This window comes from Plectropomus leopardus, chromosome 6, assembly GCF_008729295.1.
Source record: "Plectropomus leopardus isolate mb chromosome 6, YSFRI_Pleo_2.0, whole genome shotgun sequence".
In the NCBI taxonomy this organism is placed as follows: domain Eukaryota; kingdom Metazoa; phylum Chordata; class Actinopteri; order Perciformes; family Serranidae; genus Plectropomus; species Plectropomus leopardus.
Window position 1 is genome coordinate 2,571,621 of NC_056468.1, and position 16,538 is coordinate 2,588,158.

Sequence of the window (16,538 nt, forward strand, 5' to 3'; positions counted from 1 at the left end):
TACTAGTTTCTGGAAACTTTTAGGGTTGAATAGCTTTTGAAAGGCACCTAAACACAGCACAAGAAAACTGATGTCAATTCAGGTTTCAAAGGGTTTCGACACTTTATTACTCATTTTTTTGGATTTTTTTCTTTCCTTTTTTTTTTAGACAGGGAGACAAGTCAGACAGCACCTTCATCGTCCTCAGTGGCCGACTGCGCTCTGTCATTGCAAAGGATGATGGGAAGAAGGAGCTGGCTGGCGAGTATGGCCGTGGGGATCTAATTGGTGTGGTGAGTGGTCACAAACTGCTGAAAAGACGCAATTTAACCATTTGATTCTCGAGAAAATTGGCTTGATTTCTTTCAAAAACACAGGTACAAGGCTGCAAGCAACCTAACAAGAAATTGCATAAAAATTAGTAAATTATTAGTAAAAACTATACTTGAAAATTACATGAAAATAAGCAAAAAGAAAAAAAGATCAAAAAAGAAAAAAAAAAGAAAATGACTTCAAAGAAGTCATTTTAAAAAATATATCTTTATTATTTTTTCTGTAACATAATCAATAAATGTATCTTTAAGAGAATTATTAATATTGTTGGTTTTTTTTTTAAAAATGTAATAATTCACCCAGCTATTTTTCAGATAATTTCCCTGTAATGTTTTTTTTTACAGTTTGCAGGACATTTCTTACGAGTTTGCTGTTCTGTTTTTTCCCCAAGAAATCAAACCAGTTCTCCCAGGTTTCAGAGGTTTGAATAGTGAAAGCAGCACAAGAACACTGATGTCGATCCAGATGTTAAAGGTTTGATGACACACTGGAAACAGGACTACAAATGGCAGTACAACAACTTATTTGTGGATTTTTCAGGTGGAGGCCCTGACCCACATGAACCGAGCCACCACGGTCCACGCTGTCAGAGACTCGGAGCTGGCAAAACTACCTGAAGGAGCTCTGAACTCCATCAAGAGGAGGTATCCTCAGGTCGTCACCAGGCTGATTCATCTGCTGGGACAGAAGATCCTGGGCAACATGCAGCAGGTCAACGGACCTCTAGCTGGTAATTACAAACAGCTTTTGCTAGTTTATGTCAGGATCGGACTGAATTCATGCACTCTGCCACAAATAGGAACATCAACAGTTGTCATGTGAGCCCAGTTGCTTGGAAGTAATCTGATTGGATCACATTAGGGTTAGCACAATATTCATTTTTTATAACACAATTATTGTGGCCAAATTAATAAACATTAACAGTATTATTATGGTTTCTATGTAGAATTTAAAAAAAATTATAACGCCATCAGTCAAATTCATCTTTTAATTTGATTGTTGTGCATTTTGTATGTTTTTAACCAAAATGTTACTCTGCAGGAATGCAGGAATGTACAGCATTTGTAACCATAATTGTACAAAATTGTACACAAATAAAAGCAATTACACTTAAACCTTTGAAACCTGAGCAGTAGGCCTGATTTCTTTCAAAACAGCGAAAGAAGGCCGTTATCAAAGAAACGAGAGATGGACTGACTATTGTAAAGATATTGATAAAAAGTTGTAAAGTCAAAAAAGAGAAAATTAGCACAACAAAAGAAAAGTAAATAAATAAAACAAAACAGGAAATGCCTTCATAAAAGTGCTAAAATTATATAAATACATAAAAAATGAGAAAAACAAGGAAAAATATCAATAAATGTACAGTACATTTTTTTCTGTAACTTAATTATAAAGGTTTAAAGGTTTAAATGCTTCGGACATGCGTCGTATCTTGTGACATTGGCTGCAGAGATCAAGTTGAACTTAACTATAACATGAGATAGAAATCAAGATATATGCAGGACATCAAGGGCAGGTATTAGGCATAAGTAGCATAAACATACCGTAAACATTATATTGCACATATACATTATTTAAAAAATGTTTTTTTCTGTCTGGAACATCCAATGAGAGAAACACTCCTCTGCCCTGCAGCGCGTAGTCTGGCTCTCCACACCCCCACCAGCAAGTGGGATGCTGGGAATCCAGCCTCCAACCTGTCCACTGTGACCATCCTGCCTGTGTCTGATGACGTTCCCCTCACTGCCTTCACTCTGGAGCTGCAGCATGCACTCAGTGGCATCGGTACACACACACACACACACACACACACACACACACACACACACACACAAATGCACACACCATTTGTACAGGTTACCTGAGAAGAGTCATGATTCATAGAGAGACCACTTAGTCCTTTACAGTGCTTTCAACTTAAAAATACCATGTTCATTTTTTAAAAACACATTTTTAACAGTTTTTTTAAACATACAAACTGCCTCACAGCATAGCAAAAAGAAGGACATGAAAGGCAGTTAGTTTCGCACAAATTTATCAGAAGAGCCATTTAAAGTTAATCTCAGTTTCTCAAGTCTGAGATGCCGCATCACCTCCCTCAGTCTCTGAGTCTAGCTCGGACAAGTGAGAGTTCTTCCTGTAGAGAAGGTATCCTGGCTAATAAAGTAACAAATCTTGTGAAGCCAAAAATAGCTTTTAACGGATCTGGATGAATTGTCATTTTAATAACATCTGACAATATTTTTAAAGTGGAGCTCCACTAAAGTGGACAGATTAGGACACAGGCAAAGTGAGTGTGCCAGGGAGGCAGGTGATAGTTTGCACCTGTCACAAGTGAAACTGACATCCGGGAACATTTTAGAGAGTTTGACTTTGAAGAAAACATCATGTTTATTTTTATACAAATTTCCAAGGGAAAAGTGATAGTAATGTGTAACCATAACCCTACATAATGCATACGGGTAAATATTTTATTTTTTTGTATCTGGCAGAGTATATTTAGGGCAATAGAAGACATTGGTAGGTCTCATAGGGCAAGCCTTTTCTTTCTAATAACCAGTATTTAAACCACCTTCACCCATAAGTCCACAGTTGTTGTCACTTATGCTGCCTGATTAGACCTTTGTGGGTGTGTGCAGACTGTTTGATTGACAGCTCCCTCTCTCCTCTGTTAGATGATCTGTTGTGTCTCTCGTTATGGCATGACAGGTCATGCTGTTACCAATGGCTTGGTTCTGTTAACATAGCAGCAAGGATGGGGAAACATTTAAATGGATTGAACTCCACATGAGGAGATGTGTATGAGTTTGTGAGCACACGTATTTCTATAACTCATTGAGGTTGATGTTTATGATAATGTTTTTCTTAATTGAATATTTGTAACAAATTCAATGCATTCAGTTCAATTTTATTTCTAAAGCCCATTATCGCAAATCATTTGTCTCAGGGGGCTTTACAGCACAAGACATCCCTCTGTTCTTAGACCCTCACAGTGAAAAAGAAAAACCTTTAATGGGGGACAAACAACAGAAACCTCAGGAAGAGTGACTGAGGAGGGATCCATCTTCCAGAATAGATAGATGTGCAATAGCTGTCGTAAACAAACAAATATATTATATTTGGTGGTATTTAGAATGCTATGTTGGAGAGGAGCTGTACGACATGTTCAGCCTCACACTGGTCTGCACTTTGCTATGTGTCTCTTCTCAAAGTTAGAAACAATCTTTTTTTTGTGGTCCTACATATTAAGTGTGTAATTCTTGTTCCGTTACACTGCTGTTGCATCTAAAAACGACTTAGATGTTGTAATTTCTACAATTTGACAGGACTTTGACTCTTAATTTATTAAATAAAGAAATTCTTTGTACAGCCAAGTCAAAAGTATTACCAAGCTAATGATGATAAAACAGTCACTTTAAATTAAGCTTATATAAAGACTGCATAAAAAAGTCACTTCTAACTGCAAATAAAAAGTAAATTTGCAAACACTTATGTATTGACTTTAAGGCATTAGGAGAATCTACTTAAAAATCTGCATTATGACCCATTGTATCACACTTTCATTCACTACTATTGCGTAGGTCCTATTTTAAAAAACGCTTTGATGTGTTTTTGTTTTCTGGAGGTCCCACTCTGCTCCTGACCAGTGACATCATCAAACAGCGCCTGGGCTCTGCAGCTCTGGACAGGTACATATTTGTTGGAGTGATTAGAAAGTTAATATATGTGTTGAGATGTTTTAAGTTTAATCAGGCATCGCCGCCTTTTTCTTTCTTAAAACAGGCTGATTAACCCTTTGAAACTTGGATCGATCAGCCATTTGTTCTTTCCCTGCCCTTTGCATTTTCCCATGTTTTTTAAAGAAATCAAGCCAATTTGCTCAGGTTTAAAGGGGTAAAACAGCTGTTAATATTCACAGTGATATTGTAATAGTTACACGCTTCCAGAGAAACAGACAGGATTTGATTTTGAATTTACAGTGAACTGGTTTACACACGAGGTAACAGGTAATATGCTGCAAACTGGCTCATGTTTGTATGTCTCATGTTTTAAAGTGTCCATGAATACCGTCTGTCCAGCTGGCTTGGGCAGCAGGAAGACATCCATCGAATCGTCCTCTACCAGTCAGACTCTGGTCTCACGCCGTGGACGCAGCGCTGCATCCGCCAAGCGGACTGCATCATCATTGTGGGACTGGGTGAGCAGGAGCCCACCGTGGGTGAGGTCAGTTTAAATTCACCTTTTTTATTTAGCAGAAAGCTCACAGGATGTTTTTATTTAGAAATACCAGTCTAACAGTTAAATAATCCAAACAAATTCACTTAAGTAAAGAATGTAACCAAGGGGCCGTTTACACAGCAGCGGTTCTTGCATGAAAAATTAAACTATTGTTGCGGGATGGCCTTTCGTTCACATGACAACAGCGTTTTTTTGGGGGCCTGAAAACATAAACTTTTGAAACGGGAATCCAGAGTGCAATCTTTTGAAAACGCCACCGCGTCTTTCGCTGTGTAAACTTACAACGCGCAGATCTTGTGAAGGCAGCGACATCACAGCTGAACTTGGAGCATGCACATGGTCGTCTTCTATGGTGTGTCATTACAAAGTTACCCCGGAAACTACTGGCCTGGCATGCAGGCTACAGCATTTTAGGTTGTTTTTGCAGTCTGTGCTAATAGACATGGGCCACAATTACATCGGGGGAAGGGGAACAGGGACAGGTGTCACACACACTAACAACTTATGATGACATCCATTCAAACTCTTATCGAAAGTTGTAAGGACTAATATGGATGGGGGTCTTCTCCACACAGGAAGTCAATCAAAACTTAATTGAAATCCTAAAAGTTCTTTAGAGGGCTGAAGAGTGAACAAATCCGTGTAATCAGAGAATGGGAAAAAAATTATTATAAATGCATGAATATTTAGGTCACTTTATTTAACACATACAATGACAACTGTTGGTATTTATAATGCATTATGAGCCCCAGCAGTCAACCTCTAGTTTTTAACAAGTCAAGAGCATCCATAAGACCCTTGACATTTATAATTCACTATAACTCACATCTATAATGTTTTAAGGCTGTTAGTGCATCAGTGAGCACCGTGTGTTTGTAAGTGTAGTCATAAAGCATTAGGAATGTATTATAATTCACTATGCCCTCAAAATTCATTATAGATGTGGTCTTCATAAAAAAGTGTTACCAAAACTTTTAGTGAATATGAAAACAAGGTTTAAATAGGCTGCAAATATAAGGTAGAATATCTGAGGTGCTACTGCACACTGTGGTGTGTAGATGGAAGGATTTATTCTTGAGTTATAGTACTGTTCTGTCTGTTTGCGAAGTTCACGTGTGTTCAGTTTCAGAGGAATTGCAATGAAAATAATGAAAATACAGGCATATGACGTGAGTAAGACACATTCTCCTATAAAACCACCGTTAAAGCACCATTACCAGCAGCTGCGTCTTTGCTAAATGAGCTCTGTACAATCTGTTACTGTTGCTAAGGAGCAACAACATAGTAAAAAGAGTAAGACTTTGGCTGTGTTTGTAGCCTTTGAATACAAGTATGCCCTATAAGACTGACTTTGACTTCAGCCACACCATCGTGGTGTTTATAAGCTGCCAGTCTTCGGGTCTTCATGATGAGCTGAGTGAGCGTGTGTCCTTTTCTCACTTTTCTTCACTTGTAGCTGGAGCGCATGTTGGAGGGCAGTGCAGTTCGTGCTCAGAAGCAGCTGGTGTTGCTGCACAGGGAGGATGGCCCGCTGCCTAAGGGGACGGCCGAGTGGCTCAACATGCGGACCTGGATCTCCAGGCACCACCACCTGTCCTGCCCTCGCAGAGTGTTTTCCCGAAGGAGTTTACCGAAGCTGGTACCAACCACCAACCGAGTCTTAAAAGAGCAGTTCTGACTTACTTAGCAAATGCTTCATTTCTGTGTGTGTGTGTGTGTGTGTGTGTGTGAGAGTGTGTGTGTGTGTGTGTGTGTGTGTGTGTGTGTGTGTGTGTGTATTTTTCAGAGAGAGCTGTATCAGCGTGTGTTTGAAAAGTGTCCAGATCGTCATTCCGACTTCTCTCGTCTGGCCAGGATCTTAACAGGAAACAGCATCGCCCTCGTACTGGGTGGAGGGGGCGCCAGGTACTGCCTCTTTTCGTATGAACTAGGGTTGCAAATCATAAGCACTTTACTCAATCGATTATTGGTAAAAATTAACGATCGACTAATCATTGTTTTTGAAAAAAAAAAAAAACATTATAGCTTTGCTAATTTCAAACGATGCTAAATGCATTTTTTATATAATGCACATATATTTTAACAGCAGTACACTACAGATTAATAGATAAACCCTTTAAAACTCAAGCAAATATGTTTGATTTCTCTCAAAAACATGGGGCTAAGGCAAGGCAACAAGACATGGCCCAAAAAGTAGCAAGAAATTATAAGAAAATTACAAGAAAATATGCAAGAAAAAGTAAAAAAAAATAAAATAAAATAATATTAGTGCTGATTTTTGTGTATATATGTATATTCTATTACAGGGGTATTTTGGGGAGTTTTTCCTTAGGCGATGTGGGTCAGAGGGATGGCGTATGCTGTAAAGCCCTCTGAGGCAAAGTGTATTTTGTGATAATGAGCTTTATAAATAAAATTGACTTGACTTGACTTGAGTATATATACATATGTGCATCATTACAATAGTTTGAGAAAGCATAGAAACTGTTTTAATATTTGTTGTGGATTTTAAAAAATCTTGCATGAGAAGAACCAGCTCAGCACAGGGTGGCAGCGCAGTTTTATTTTGAAAACTGATGTGCATTACATGTGCAGACTCCATTAATACAATTTCAGTACAATTACAGTTTTGCATTATTATTATTATTATTAGAGAAAACTCCATAGTATCAGCTCAAAACAGCAATCAAATTATCACTTTACATCAGTGTACAGTGTGTATAAAATATGTATATTCCAATAAGCGGCCTGTTCTGATTGATTTTGTTCTTATGGATCTGTTTCTGTCCCTCACGGCTTTGTCCTGGAGCTTTAACAAGGTAGGGACTGTGTTTTCTCTCAGCTATCACCTGAGTCAGCTGCTAAACTAGATTTACTCCCAGCCTCCATGATTTCAGTGTGTTTGTGTGATTAGTGCTGTCTGTCTGTGCACCTGTGGCTCTGTAAACTTGTTGGACTTTAATATTACACATGCTGGTATCGATCTGCACACAGAATGCACTTTTCAATATCAAGCTTTAAAAAATAGTATACATTAATATTGTTTTTTTCTTTCATTGAGTTCATTTTTTAACCATCATCAGTCCTAATCATAAATATCAAATATCCATTAATTTTCAGAATTTTAACCCTTTAAATGCCAGGTTTTTGTCATGATGCCACTATGTTTTTAGATTTAAAAAAAAGAATTACTTTCACGCACACACACACTCTGTATAGAGTATATTTTGTTTTTGATTATCACAGTCTCGGATATGTCAGTGTGAGCAGCAACATTGATTGTGACAGTGTACTTGAAAATAGCATGCATTTTCTCCAAATGCCAAATATGGTAAAAGGAAAATGCCATCATCTGGTGGAAAAAAGTAAAAAATAAAAAAAAGACAAATTCCAGAAAAGCCCACAATGACACCCAGAAATAATACAAGGCATGTTTTTTATGTTTTGATGGCTATGGGATAGAAAATGTCAGTTTGAATGGGTTTCAATGGAGCATTTTTTCCACTTAACAGTAACAGTTTAGCAACAGTAACAATTTAGTTTCCACAGTGTATTTTTTTATTGTGTATTGTAGGAGCTGAGCTGGAAGTTCACTGACTTAACAAAAATACAGAATCTTGCCAAAATGTATGCCATGAACACAGCCAAAATGATCAAAAAATGAAAAATGCGTCCCAAAGGGTTGAAATTTTTGATAGTAGTAGAACAAAATGTGATATGTGTGATATCTGTAGGCCTGTCTGTTTCCAGGGGCTGCTCTCAGGTGGGTATCCTGCGGGCTCTGAACGAGGCGGGGATCCCCATCGACATGGTGGGCGGGACCTCCATCGGCTCCTTCATGGGAGCGCTGTACGCTGAGGAGAAGAGCAGCAGTCGCATGAGAGTCCGGGCTCGTGAGTGGGCTATGGTGTGTTGAAAACTAAGAATCAAAAAGCATTTATGTGTGAAAACGTTTTCCACAAATGTCTCATGTTAGATCTTTGTCATTATTGTTAATTATGGCTTTACATTAAGGTTTCTTGTTATTATGGCAGCTGCTCTGATGTTTATCAAGATTCCATTGTTTTCTCTTCTCGACACATTTTTTTCTTCTTTAAGCTAAGTTTGTTCCCTCCCTATCAATACACACTTTTTTACATTTTTCTTTGTACCTTGGTCTCTCTCAGGACATGACCTCTTACTTTAAGAAGATCTTGGATCTGACCTACCCTGTGACCTCCATGTTCTCTGGAGCTTCCTTTAACTCCAGCATCAGCTCCGTCTTCAAGGGCAAACAGATAGAGGTAAGAGAGATAGAGGTGAAAGCTTTCTTTAAAACAGCTTTGTTTTTTGGCATTTTATCAACAGTCATACAATCATCTCTAATTAAGTATTTTTACAGAGCAGATCATTTTTTTCATTTTTTACAGTGTAGAAATAATAACAAAGAAAACAAAAACAAACAACAAATGAACATAAAACATGGGGTGTTCCGCATTTAAAGTAAATTTAAATTTACAGAGTTAAATAAATATATTTAAACAAAAAGAGGGTGTTTCATGGAAATATACATTTTCCACCTCTTCCAAATTTCTTAAAATTTAGTTTCCTTAAGCCAAATTGAAAAGGTGATTCTTTCCATTCTTAAAAACAAATTTAGAGAAGAGACAAAGAATAAAAGCTAAGCAGTGAGGCAGGAGGGTTTATTAGACCTGGCCAAATTTAAGAGAACTTTTTTATTGTTCTAAACCTCTTAAGGAAAGTGGCACCAGTTTCGACTCTTATCAGTTCATCTGTGTGTGTTTAGAGTGTATTCAATCTAACATTGTTCAGCATCATTTGACTTCAGTTTCTAGTTTAGATAATTTTGTCAACTTTGTTTCACACGTGAAGTGTGAAGTTATTTGATTGCTGTTTTGAGCTGATACTGTGGCATTTTCTTTAAGAATAACATTTTAATGTGTGAAAAAAATTAATCTTTGAAACCTAGATTGACATCAGTTTTCTTGTGCTGCCTCCGGATGCTCTTCAAAAGCATTTAAACATTTGAAATGTCAGCAAGTTGGTTTGATTTGTCTCAAAAACTTTTGAAAAAGGCAATCAGCAACGTGTCATTAAATGTGCCGCAAATTGCAAAAAAAATAGTAACAGGTGACAAAGAAATTGACCTGAAAATTACATTTAAAAAGAGATAGAGAATACTTTGAGAATTATCAGATCAGTGGAAAAAAAATTTAAAAAATGCTTTTTTTGTCTCGTTTTCCCCCCTCTCCTTTGGTAGGACCTGTGGCTGCCGTACTTCAACATTACAACAGATATCACAGCTTCCTGCATGAGAGTGCACACTTACGGTCTGTGCAACTCTGGACTTTTTGTCTTTCCTCTTCTTTTACCTCCAGCTGCTGTTATAGAAGATTGCAAAACATGAATACATTTATATGTTTAGAATCCCCTCTGAAATTGTATTTTTAGACTCACACACACAAAAAAAGATCGAAGTTCTAATTCTGTTCAAATCCAGCTGTCTCTTTTTCTTTTCTTTCTGTTTATTAAACATTGCTTGTGTCTCCTCTTCAGGTTCGCTGTGGCGGTATGTGAGAGCCAGTATGTCTCTGTCGGGCTACCTGCCGCCTCTCTGTGATCCCAAAGATGGACACTTGCTCATGGACGGAGGGTACATTAACAATCTGCCTGGTGAGAGACACCAAAGGGTGGAAGTGGACTTTACACAGTGTAAATTACACAGTACATTGCACTGCAAGATTTAGGAACATCTGTTGTCCACAGTATTTCAAAGTAATTCAAGACTTTCGTTTAAAAATTGATTGCACCCTTATAGACTTGACTATCTAGATCTGTTCCAAGCCTTAAAACGAATCAATAATTCAAATCTTTATGGAAAAAAACACTTTAAACATATTTAGCCTCTTAGGAACAAAAACGAAGCTGAAGAATTAAACTTCAAAAAGGACAACTTGGTAGTTTAATTTTAGACTTATTAATGCCTGTCATGGAGGACAGATGCTGTCATTTTCTAACTAACATTTTCCCACTTTTTTACATTAAGAGGGCAAGGGAAAATATGACTCAGAAATTAGCAAGAAAGTAGTAAAAAAGTACAAGAAAATTACCTGAAAATATTTTTTAAAAGTAATAGAATAACACACAACAAACAACAGTAAAAAAACAAAACAAAGCAACATAAAAACAAATCTGAAAAATAACTGCTTAAAAAAGTCTAATTAATTTGTAAAAATATTTTAAATATATAATTATGATAATAAGAAATATGATTCTCTGAAAATGTTTTGCTAGCTTTTTAAAAAATAATTTTCTAAATCTAGCTATCTCCTGAGCCACAGCCAAGAGAGACTGAGGAGAGGCTGATGTTTCTAATTCACTTTGATATTGTTTAACTTATTGAATTTAAGTTGTAGAAATGAACATTAATTTTCAGTTGGTATACACTTTTTATAACAACCACCAGTGAATAAACAACAATCCAAGTTAAAGTTTAAAGCAATAACAGTTGATCAAAAGTTACACAGCCAAAAACACAGCTAATCTGCATCATCAGGACTGTGAGGGTGTTATGTTATTATTTGATTGACAGCCAGCACAAGCAAACAACATGAATCTCTAATGTTGTCATGTCAATGATTGAGAAAGAAGGTTGTTTAAGTTGTGTTTCTTTCATTTTTGGTATCCAGCCGATGTGGCTCGCTCCATGGGGGCCAAAGTTGTGATTGCGATTGATGTTGGAAGTCGGGATGAAACCAACCTGACCAACTATGGGGACTCCCTGAATGGCTGGTGGTTGCTATGGAAACGCTTCAACCCTCTGGCTGAGAAAGTCAAGGTACACACATGACAGATGTTGTCTCTAGATTTTCTTTGAGCCATTTACCAAAAATAATTACAAAATGGCAATATCACCTACTGAACTGACTTTTTAAGTCGAGCCTTGCATTTTCCTCTCCAGGTCCTGAACATGGCAGAGATCCAAACACGGCTTGCTTACGTCTGCTGCGTGCGGCAGCTGGAACTAGTCAAAGAAAGCGAATACTGCGAGTACATCCGGCCGCTCATCGACCGCTATGGCACGCTGGAGTTTGGCAAGTTTGACGAGATCGCTGTGAGTTTCTCCTCTTTTCAGTAGTGCTGTTATCCACCTGTGTCCCAGCCCAGGCTGAGAATCTCCCCCTAACTCTCCCTCACTGTGGCTGCAGGAGGTGGGATATCAGCACGGGAAGACGTTGTTCGATGTGTGGCAGCGCAGCGGAGTGGTGGACAGCATGCTGAAGGACAGACACCAGGCCGAGTTTCACAAGACCAAAGCCGGACATGTGAGTGCAAACTAAAGACACTGCTGGGAGATTATAAAGACATAATCATGCTGTTTAGCTTTATTTGAATTCAGACCAGTACAGACTCTGTGTTACCACAAATGGCAGTATGACCTGATGGCCTGGTCAGACCGACACTCTTAAAGGTTAGAGAAGCTGCAGTTTCATTCTCTGATGTTTATCACAAAGTATTGTGCACTCAAACCGACCCAATCACCAGAATATACATTAGAACTGTATGTTTCTGCACACATGGTGCACAATTTTTATACATCATTATATAGCAGCTGTAACTTCACCTTTCTTTAATACTGTGGGTAGCATATGGTTGGGTTTAGGCACAAAAAACACTTCGTTAAAGGTGCACTTTGTAAGATCTGGACATGATTTTAGTTTAAAATATTCAAAAAATGAACTGACCCTGTCAACAGAACGTGAACAAGTAACAGCTTGGGCGTTATGTCTAAGATGCCTATGTATTGTAATGCCGAGATATCCATTGCTAAGCAGCCAGGGACGTCCCATCTGTAATGATACATCCTGACCTGAGAGGCGATAGTGAGTCACTGTAACTTCTAATGTGCTGCAGGAGAGGAGGAGCAAGTTGAGCCAGTTGGTGTTGTATCAAAGTGTTCCCCTGTCAAATAGTGTTTCCCCCATGTTAATGCAAGCGCCCCCCTTGGTGGTCATAGTGAGGGTTAATGCTACGTTCTAAACAACTCGGAAGTCAAGATATTCCGACTTCCTACTAGAAAAAGAACAATGGAATGCCACTCAAAGTCCTACATTTAAACTTGGGGAGATCCATGTACCCTGAGTCTGACGTCATAAAACAATAGCTGCATCCATGGTGACCACAGAGGCAGATATTGTAAACAAGATGTTTCATTCATTAATTCATTCATTCATTCAACCTTTATTTAAATCTTGAGGAATCATTAAGATGTCGAGAGCACAGAAAACACAAAGAACAAAAATATAGGGCCAAACATCATTTAAAACAGCTACATTTAAAAGCGGAGTTGAAGGTAGATTTATTAGTCCTTTTTTAAACTTTGTTTCATACAATCCTGCTGTGCATTTTTTGAATTTACATCAGAGTCTTATGTCCTTATGGCTTTCAACAAGGTCCACCCATCCATTGCAACAGCTTCATCATGTTAACCACCATGTCTCTGTGAAGATGTGTGCACAGCAGTCTCTGATTTTCCGTTGCTAAGTGAACCACAATCTCGTCATCCACTTTATTCTTTTACTGCGGTGGCTGAAACAGAAATAAAGCTGCTAATATTTTGAACATTTATCGCCATGTCTCATTGAATGTTATCACCAGAGGAGTCGCAGAACATCACTCAGTGGAAACACAGTCATCTGCACATTGTGTTTTATTGACATCTTGAAGATATTGCTTAGGTCTTGCACAAATCTGTAATGGAAACCTGCCTGCTGTAATCATCTAAGATGCCTTAACCGACAATAGACTGCACTGCACTTGATCTGTACAGACAGAAAAATAAAATTGTTATTTGATACATTTTCAGCTCTCGTTTTTTGTTGTCTGTCTTAAATGTATTGTTAGACAGATTAAGGGTTAAGCTAACACTGAAGCTAATTTAAAGTCTTTGGAATGATGTCGTTTGCATCTTTCAGGTGGTCACCTGTCCGAACGCCTCCTTCACTGACCTGGCAGAGATTGTGTCGAGAATTGAACCTGTCAAGACTGCCTTAATTGATGGTGAGTTATCAGTAAAATATTGAAATTGCAAGCCAGTGCCTCAAAAATGTTATTGATGCAAAAACAAGCAAAAAAAAGAATGGTAGAAAAACTGAGAAAAAAATCTATAAATTAAATAAATTAAATAAATTAAATTTGGAGATAAAGTCAACATTTAGGAAGTCATCATTGCTGCCAGAAGAATATAACAAGAGCCTCTGCCTTTGGAGAGGAAATAAAACTTAATATCACCCTGAAGGATACAAATCTCATATCTGAAAACACACAAAGTTCTTTAAATTTTCTTTTTCAAACTTCTCCGCTGTGAGGGTTCAGGGACAGAGGAGTGTGGTATGCTGTGAAGCCCTCTGAGGCAAATATGATGTGATCACGGGTTTCACAGAAAAAACTGAATTGAATGTTGTTTTTGTGTGCCTTTAGAGGAACTGTCTGATGAATACCAGACAGACTATGACGAGGAGGCAGTGGAGAGCGCTCTGTCTGACTTTGAGGCGTTCACTGCCGGCAGTGAGCACACTGAGGGAGAGGAGACGGCAGACACTGCTGAAACAGTACGTTAAAACCAACTGCATTCAATCATTTAAAATCAACGGAACCATCTCCACTTACCTTTTTCTCATCACCACAGATCTTCTTCAAGCCACTGGAAGACATTGATGACTTTTCATGTTTTTTTTTTTTACAGGACGAGGAAATTCAAATCCGAGTTCGACGCCGGCCGAAGAATGTCTCACAAAGTCCATGAAGATGGTCAAAGGAGGTGTCTGTCAGAGCTGTTGATCCTGGCCCACAGCACACATTTCAATGCAACTTTTCTAGGAACCTTTTTTTCTTAGTTTTTCCTCTCAGCAGCCAGGTAGTGAACTCAGTGTCCTCCTCAAAGACACTGAGCTGTCGATGGATACTGTGACATCCTGTTAGGCTCAAACCTCCAGCATAGGAGGGAGTTTTAACAGAGTGAAGAGCCTCAGTTTGTCTCCTCATTTCCTGCATTTTTTACATTTTAATAGTTCAAACTGATCAGTAACACCCAGGGTCTCCACTTGTTATGGAATTCCTAAAACATTATGCCTCTGATGGATGTGCATCCAAACAGAGAAAATATATGACTTCTGTCCGTTCTCTTGGAGCAGTCAGGAAAAAGCAAAGAATATTTTACAAAGCAGTGAATTCATGGGAATACAGAAGTGTTTTGTGCTTTATTAATATTTTTTAATCTTATTTAACACATTCATTTATTTTTAGAGCCATGGAAAAATATGGGAAAATATATGAACCACCATGAGAGCCTTTAAAATCTGGAAAGGTTATTATCTTTATACAAGCATGTCACACACAACTGTCTTACAAAGGCAAAGTACATTAACTGAAAGAAAAAAGGAAAACTGTGTAACAAACAGAAGTTGTCAAAACTTCATTTTTACATTTTAGACACATTATTTTACCCCCCGAAAAATTGCTGTAGGACAAACCAATACCAAAATAAATGAATAAATAAATAATCCCACAGTGCACTCCTTTTGGATAACCTAATAATTTGAGGAGAAAACGAAAAATGCACCAACAAATTATGTTCACGAAAATAAACTTAATTTTGATTTTGTCTGTAGATTATAGGAATTGAATGTACATATGTCTGTACATCTAATATTAGTTGAATCGATATAATAATTTACAATTTAATACATTTAAATATGTAATTTGAGGGTAGCTTGACCACACCAAAGCACATGGATGTCACAAAAGTCAGAGGAAGAACAGAGTTGTGATCATGGTGGAAAATATGTTAATAAACAGAAGAAAGCAGCATGGAGGCCAGTGAAAATGTTATAGTAGTTATTTCTTTTTTTCTATTTCTTATTCAGTCTCTCTTTAAAACTCAGTGCAGACTATCTTGGAAAGACATTCAAATGTTGCTTGGGTAGAGATAGTATTTTGTGGTGTCCTGTCATTGCGTTGTGCCAGTAAAGGAGCTCAGATTAGCACATGCACCTAGAGCTTGTGTTTTCGTCACTGCCGATCGGAGCAGAAGCCAATAAATACCCGTGACTACTGCATAGTCATTTGACCTGGGGGGTGAATGCTGATTGTAACCTTTTACAATAAGTACAAAAGCTAGATGTTAGTGGGTGTAGTGGGTTTTTGGTGCAGTGGTAAAGAGGCTTGAGAACTTCTAAGACACTGAATTGAAGAAATCACCAAGATGTCAGCTCATGTCAGAAAGTTACATTTAAAAACTTACTTTTGAACAAATATGTCGTTGCTGCGTTTTGTCTTTGCAGGGCAGAACTACAAAATACAATGCAATCTTTCAACATAATATTTTGCAATAATTAGTGCCTCTGTTTTGGACTTCTTACTATAATAAGCTCAGATTCCTAAAGCACTGTAGAGCATTTCATGATGTTTACATGGAAGTTAAAACATTAAACATAAGTTTAGTATGACTAGAATGCACTTGAGTTATAGTGTTAACTTTAATATTTCTGTGCAGTGATGCAGGGGATTTGTCCTCTCTCTCTCTCTGAGCAGAGGAATATGCACACCATGAGTGTGACAAGCATAATGTGAACAATGACTGTAATAAGCTTTTACTAATTTTTGTGGCCTTTAGTGACTGCACATAACAGTTATTGCATTGATTGTTGTTTTGCGGAACATGAAGGGACTTTGAATATCTTCACTAATCCATCCGCATTATACATGCAGCATTATTGTATTACATGTCTCCATGTTGTGAGTCCTTGTCTTTGTTATCAGAGCATGACTGTCTCAACATATTTTCTATTTCATTTTCATTTTCATTTCTGCTATTTTGCGCATGGTGCTCTGTGCCTGTATGAACTGAGAAGAAAGGCATGTGTGGATACTCCCTCACTGACTTTGCACACGTGACTTTGTGCCATTAAACTAGTGAGCCAGCA

At 37.8% G+C, this 16,538-nt stretch overlaps 1 protein-coding gene across 1 annotated transcript in view; it reads left to right on the forward strand.

Annotated features, from left to right (window-relative positions):
• The window catches only part of pnpla7b (patatin-like phospholipase domain containing 7b), a 39,863-nt gene extending 23,325 nt beyond the window's left edge, over positions 1 to 16,538 (forward strand). Inside the window, exons 19-35 of the mRNA XM_042488512.1 lie at positions 149 to 272; positions 853 to 1,042; positions 1,951 to 2,100; positions 3,941 to 4,004; positions 4,371 to 4,539; positions 6,011 to 6,193; positions 6,341 to 6,459; positions 8,305 to 8,461; positions 8,721 to 8,837; positions 9,815 to 9,884; positions 10,111 to 10,227; positions 11,244 to 11,392; positions 11,516 to 11,668; positions 11,763 to 11,879; positions 13,530 to 13,614; positions 14,035 to 14,165; positions 14,300 to 16,538. Coding sequence (XP_042344446.1) covers positions 149 to 272; positions 853 to 1,042; positions 1,951 to 2,100; positions 3,941 to 4,004; positions 4,371 to 4,539; positions 6,011 to 6,193; positions 6,341 to 6,459; positions 8,305 to 8,461; positions 8,721 to 8,837; positions 9,815 to 9,884; positions 10,111 to 10,227; positions 11,244 to 11,392; positions 11,516 to 11,668; positions 11,763 to 11,879; positions 13,530 to 13,614; positions 14,035 to 14,165; positions 14,300 to 14,359 — 2,155 coding nt within the window. The 3' untranslated portion in view covers positions 14,360 to 16,538. The remainder of the gene's footprint in view (positions 1 to 148; positions 273 to 852; positions 1,043 to 1,950; positions 2,101 to 3,940; positions 4,005 to 4,370; positions 4,540 to 6,010; positions 6,194 to 6,340; positions 6,460 to 8,304; positions 8,462 to 8,720; positions 8,838 to 9,814; positions 9,885 to 10,110; positions 10,228 to 11,243; positions 11,393 to 11,515; positions 11,669 to 11,762; positions 11,880 to 13,529; positions 13,615 to 14,034; positions 14,166 to 14,299) is intronic.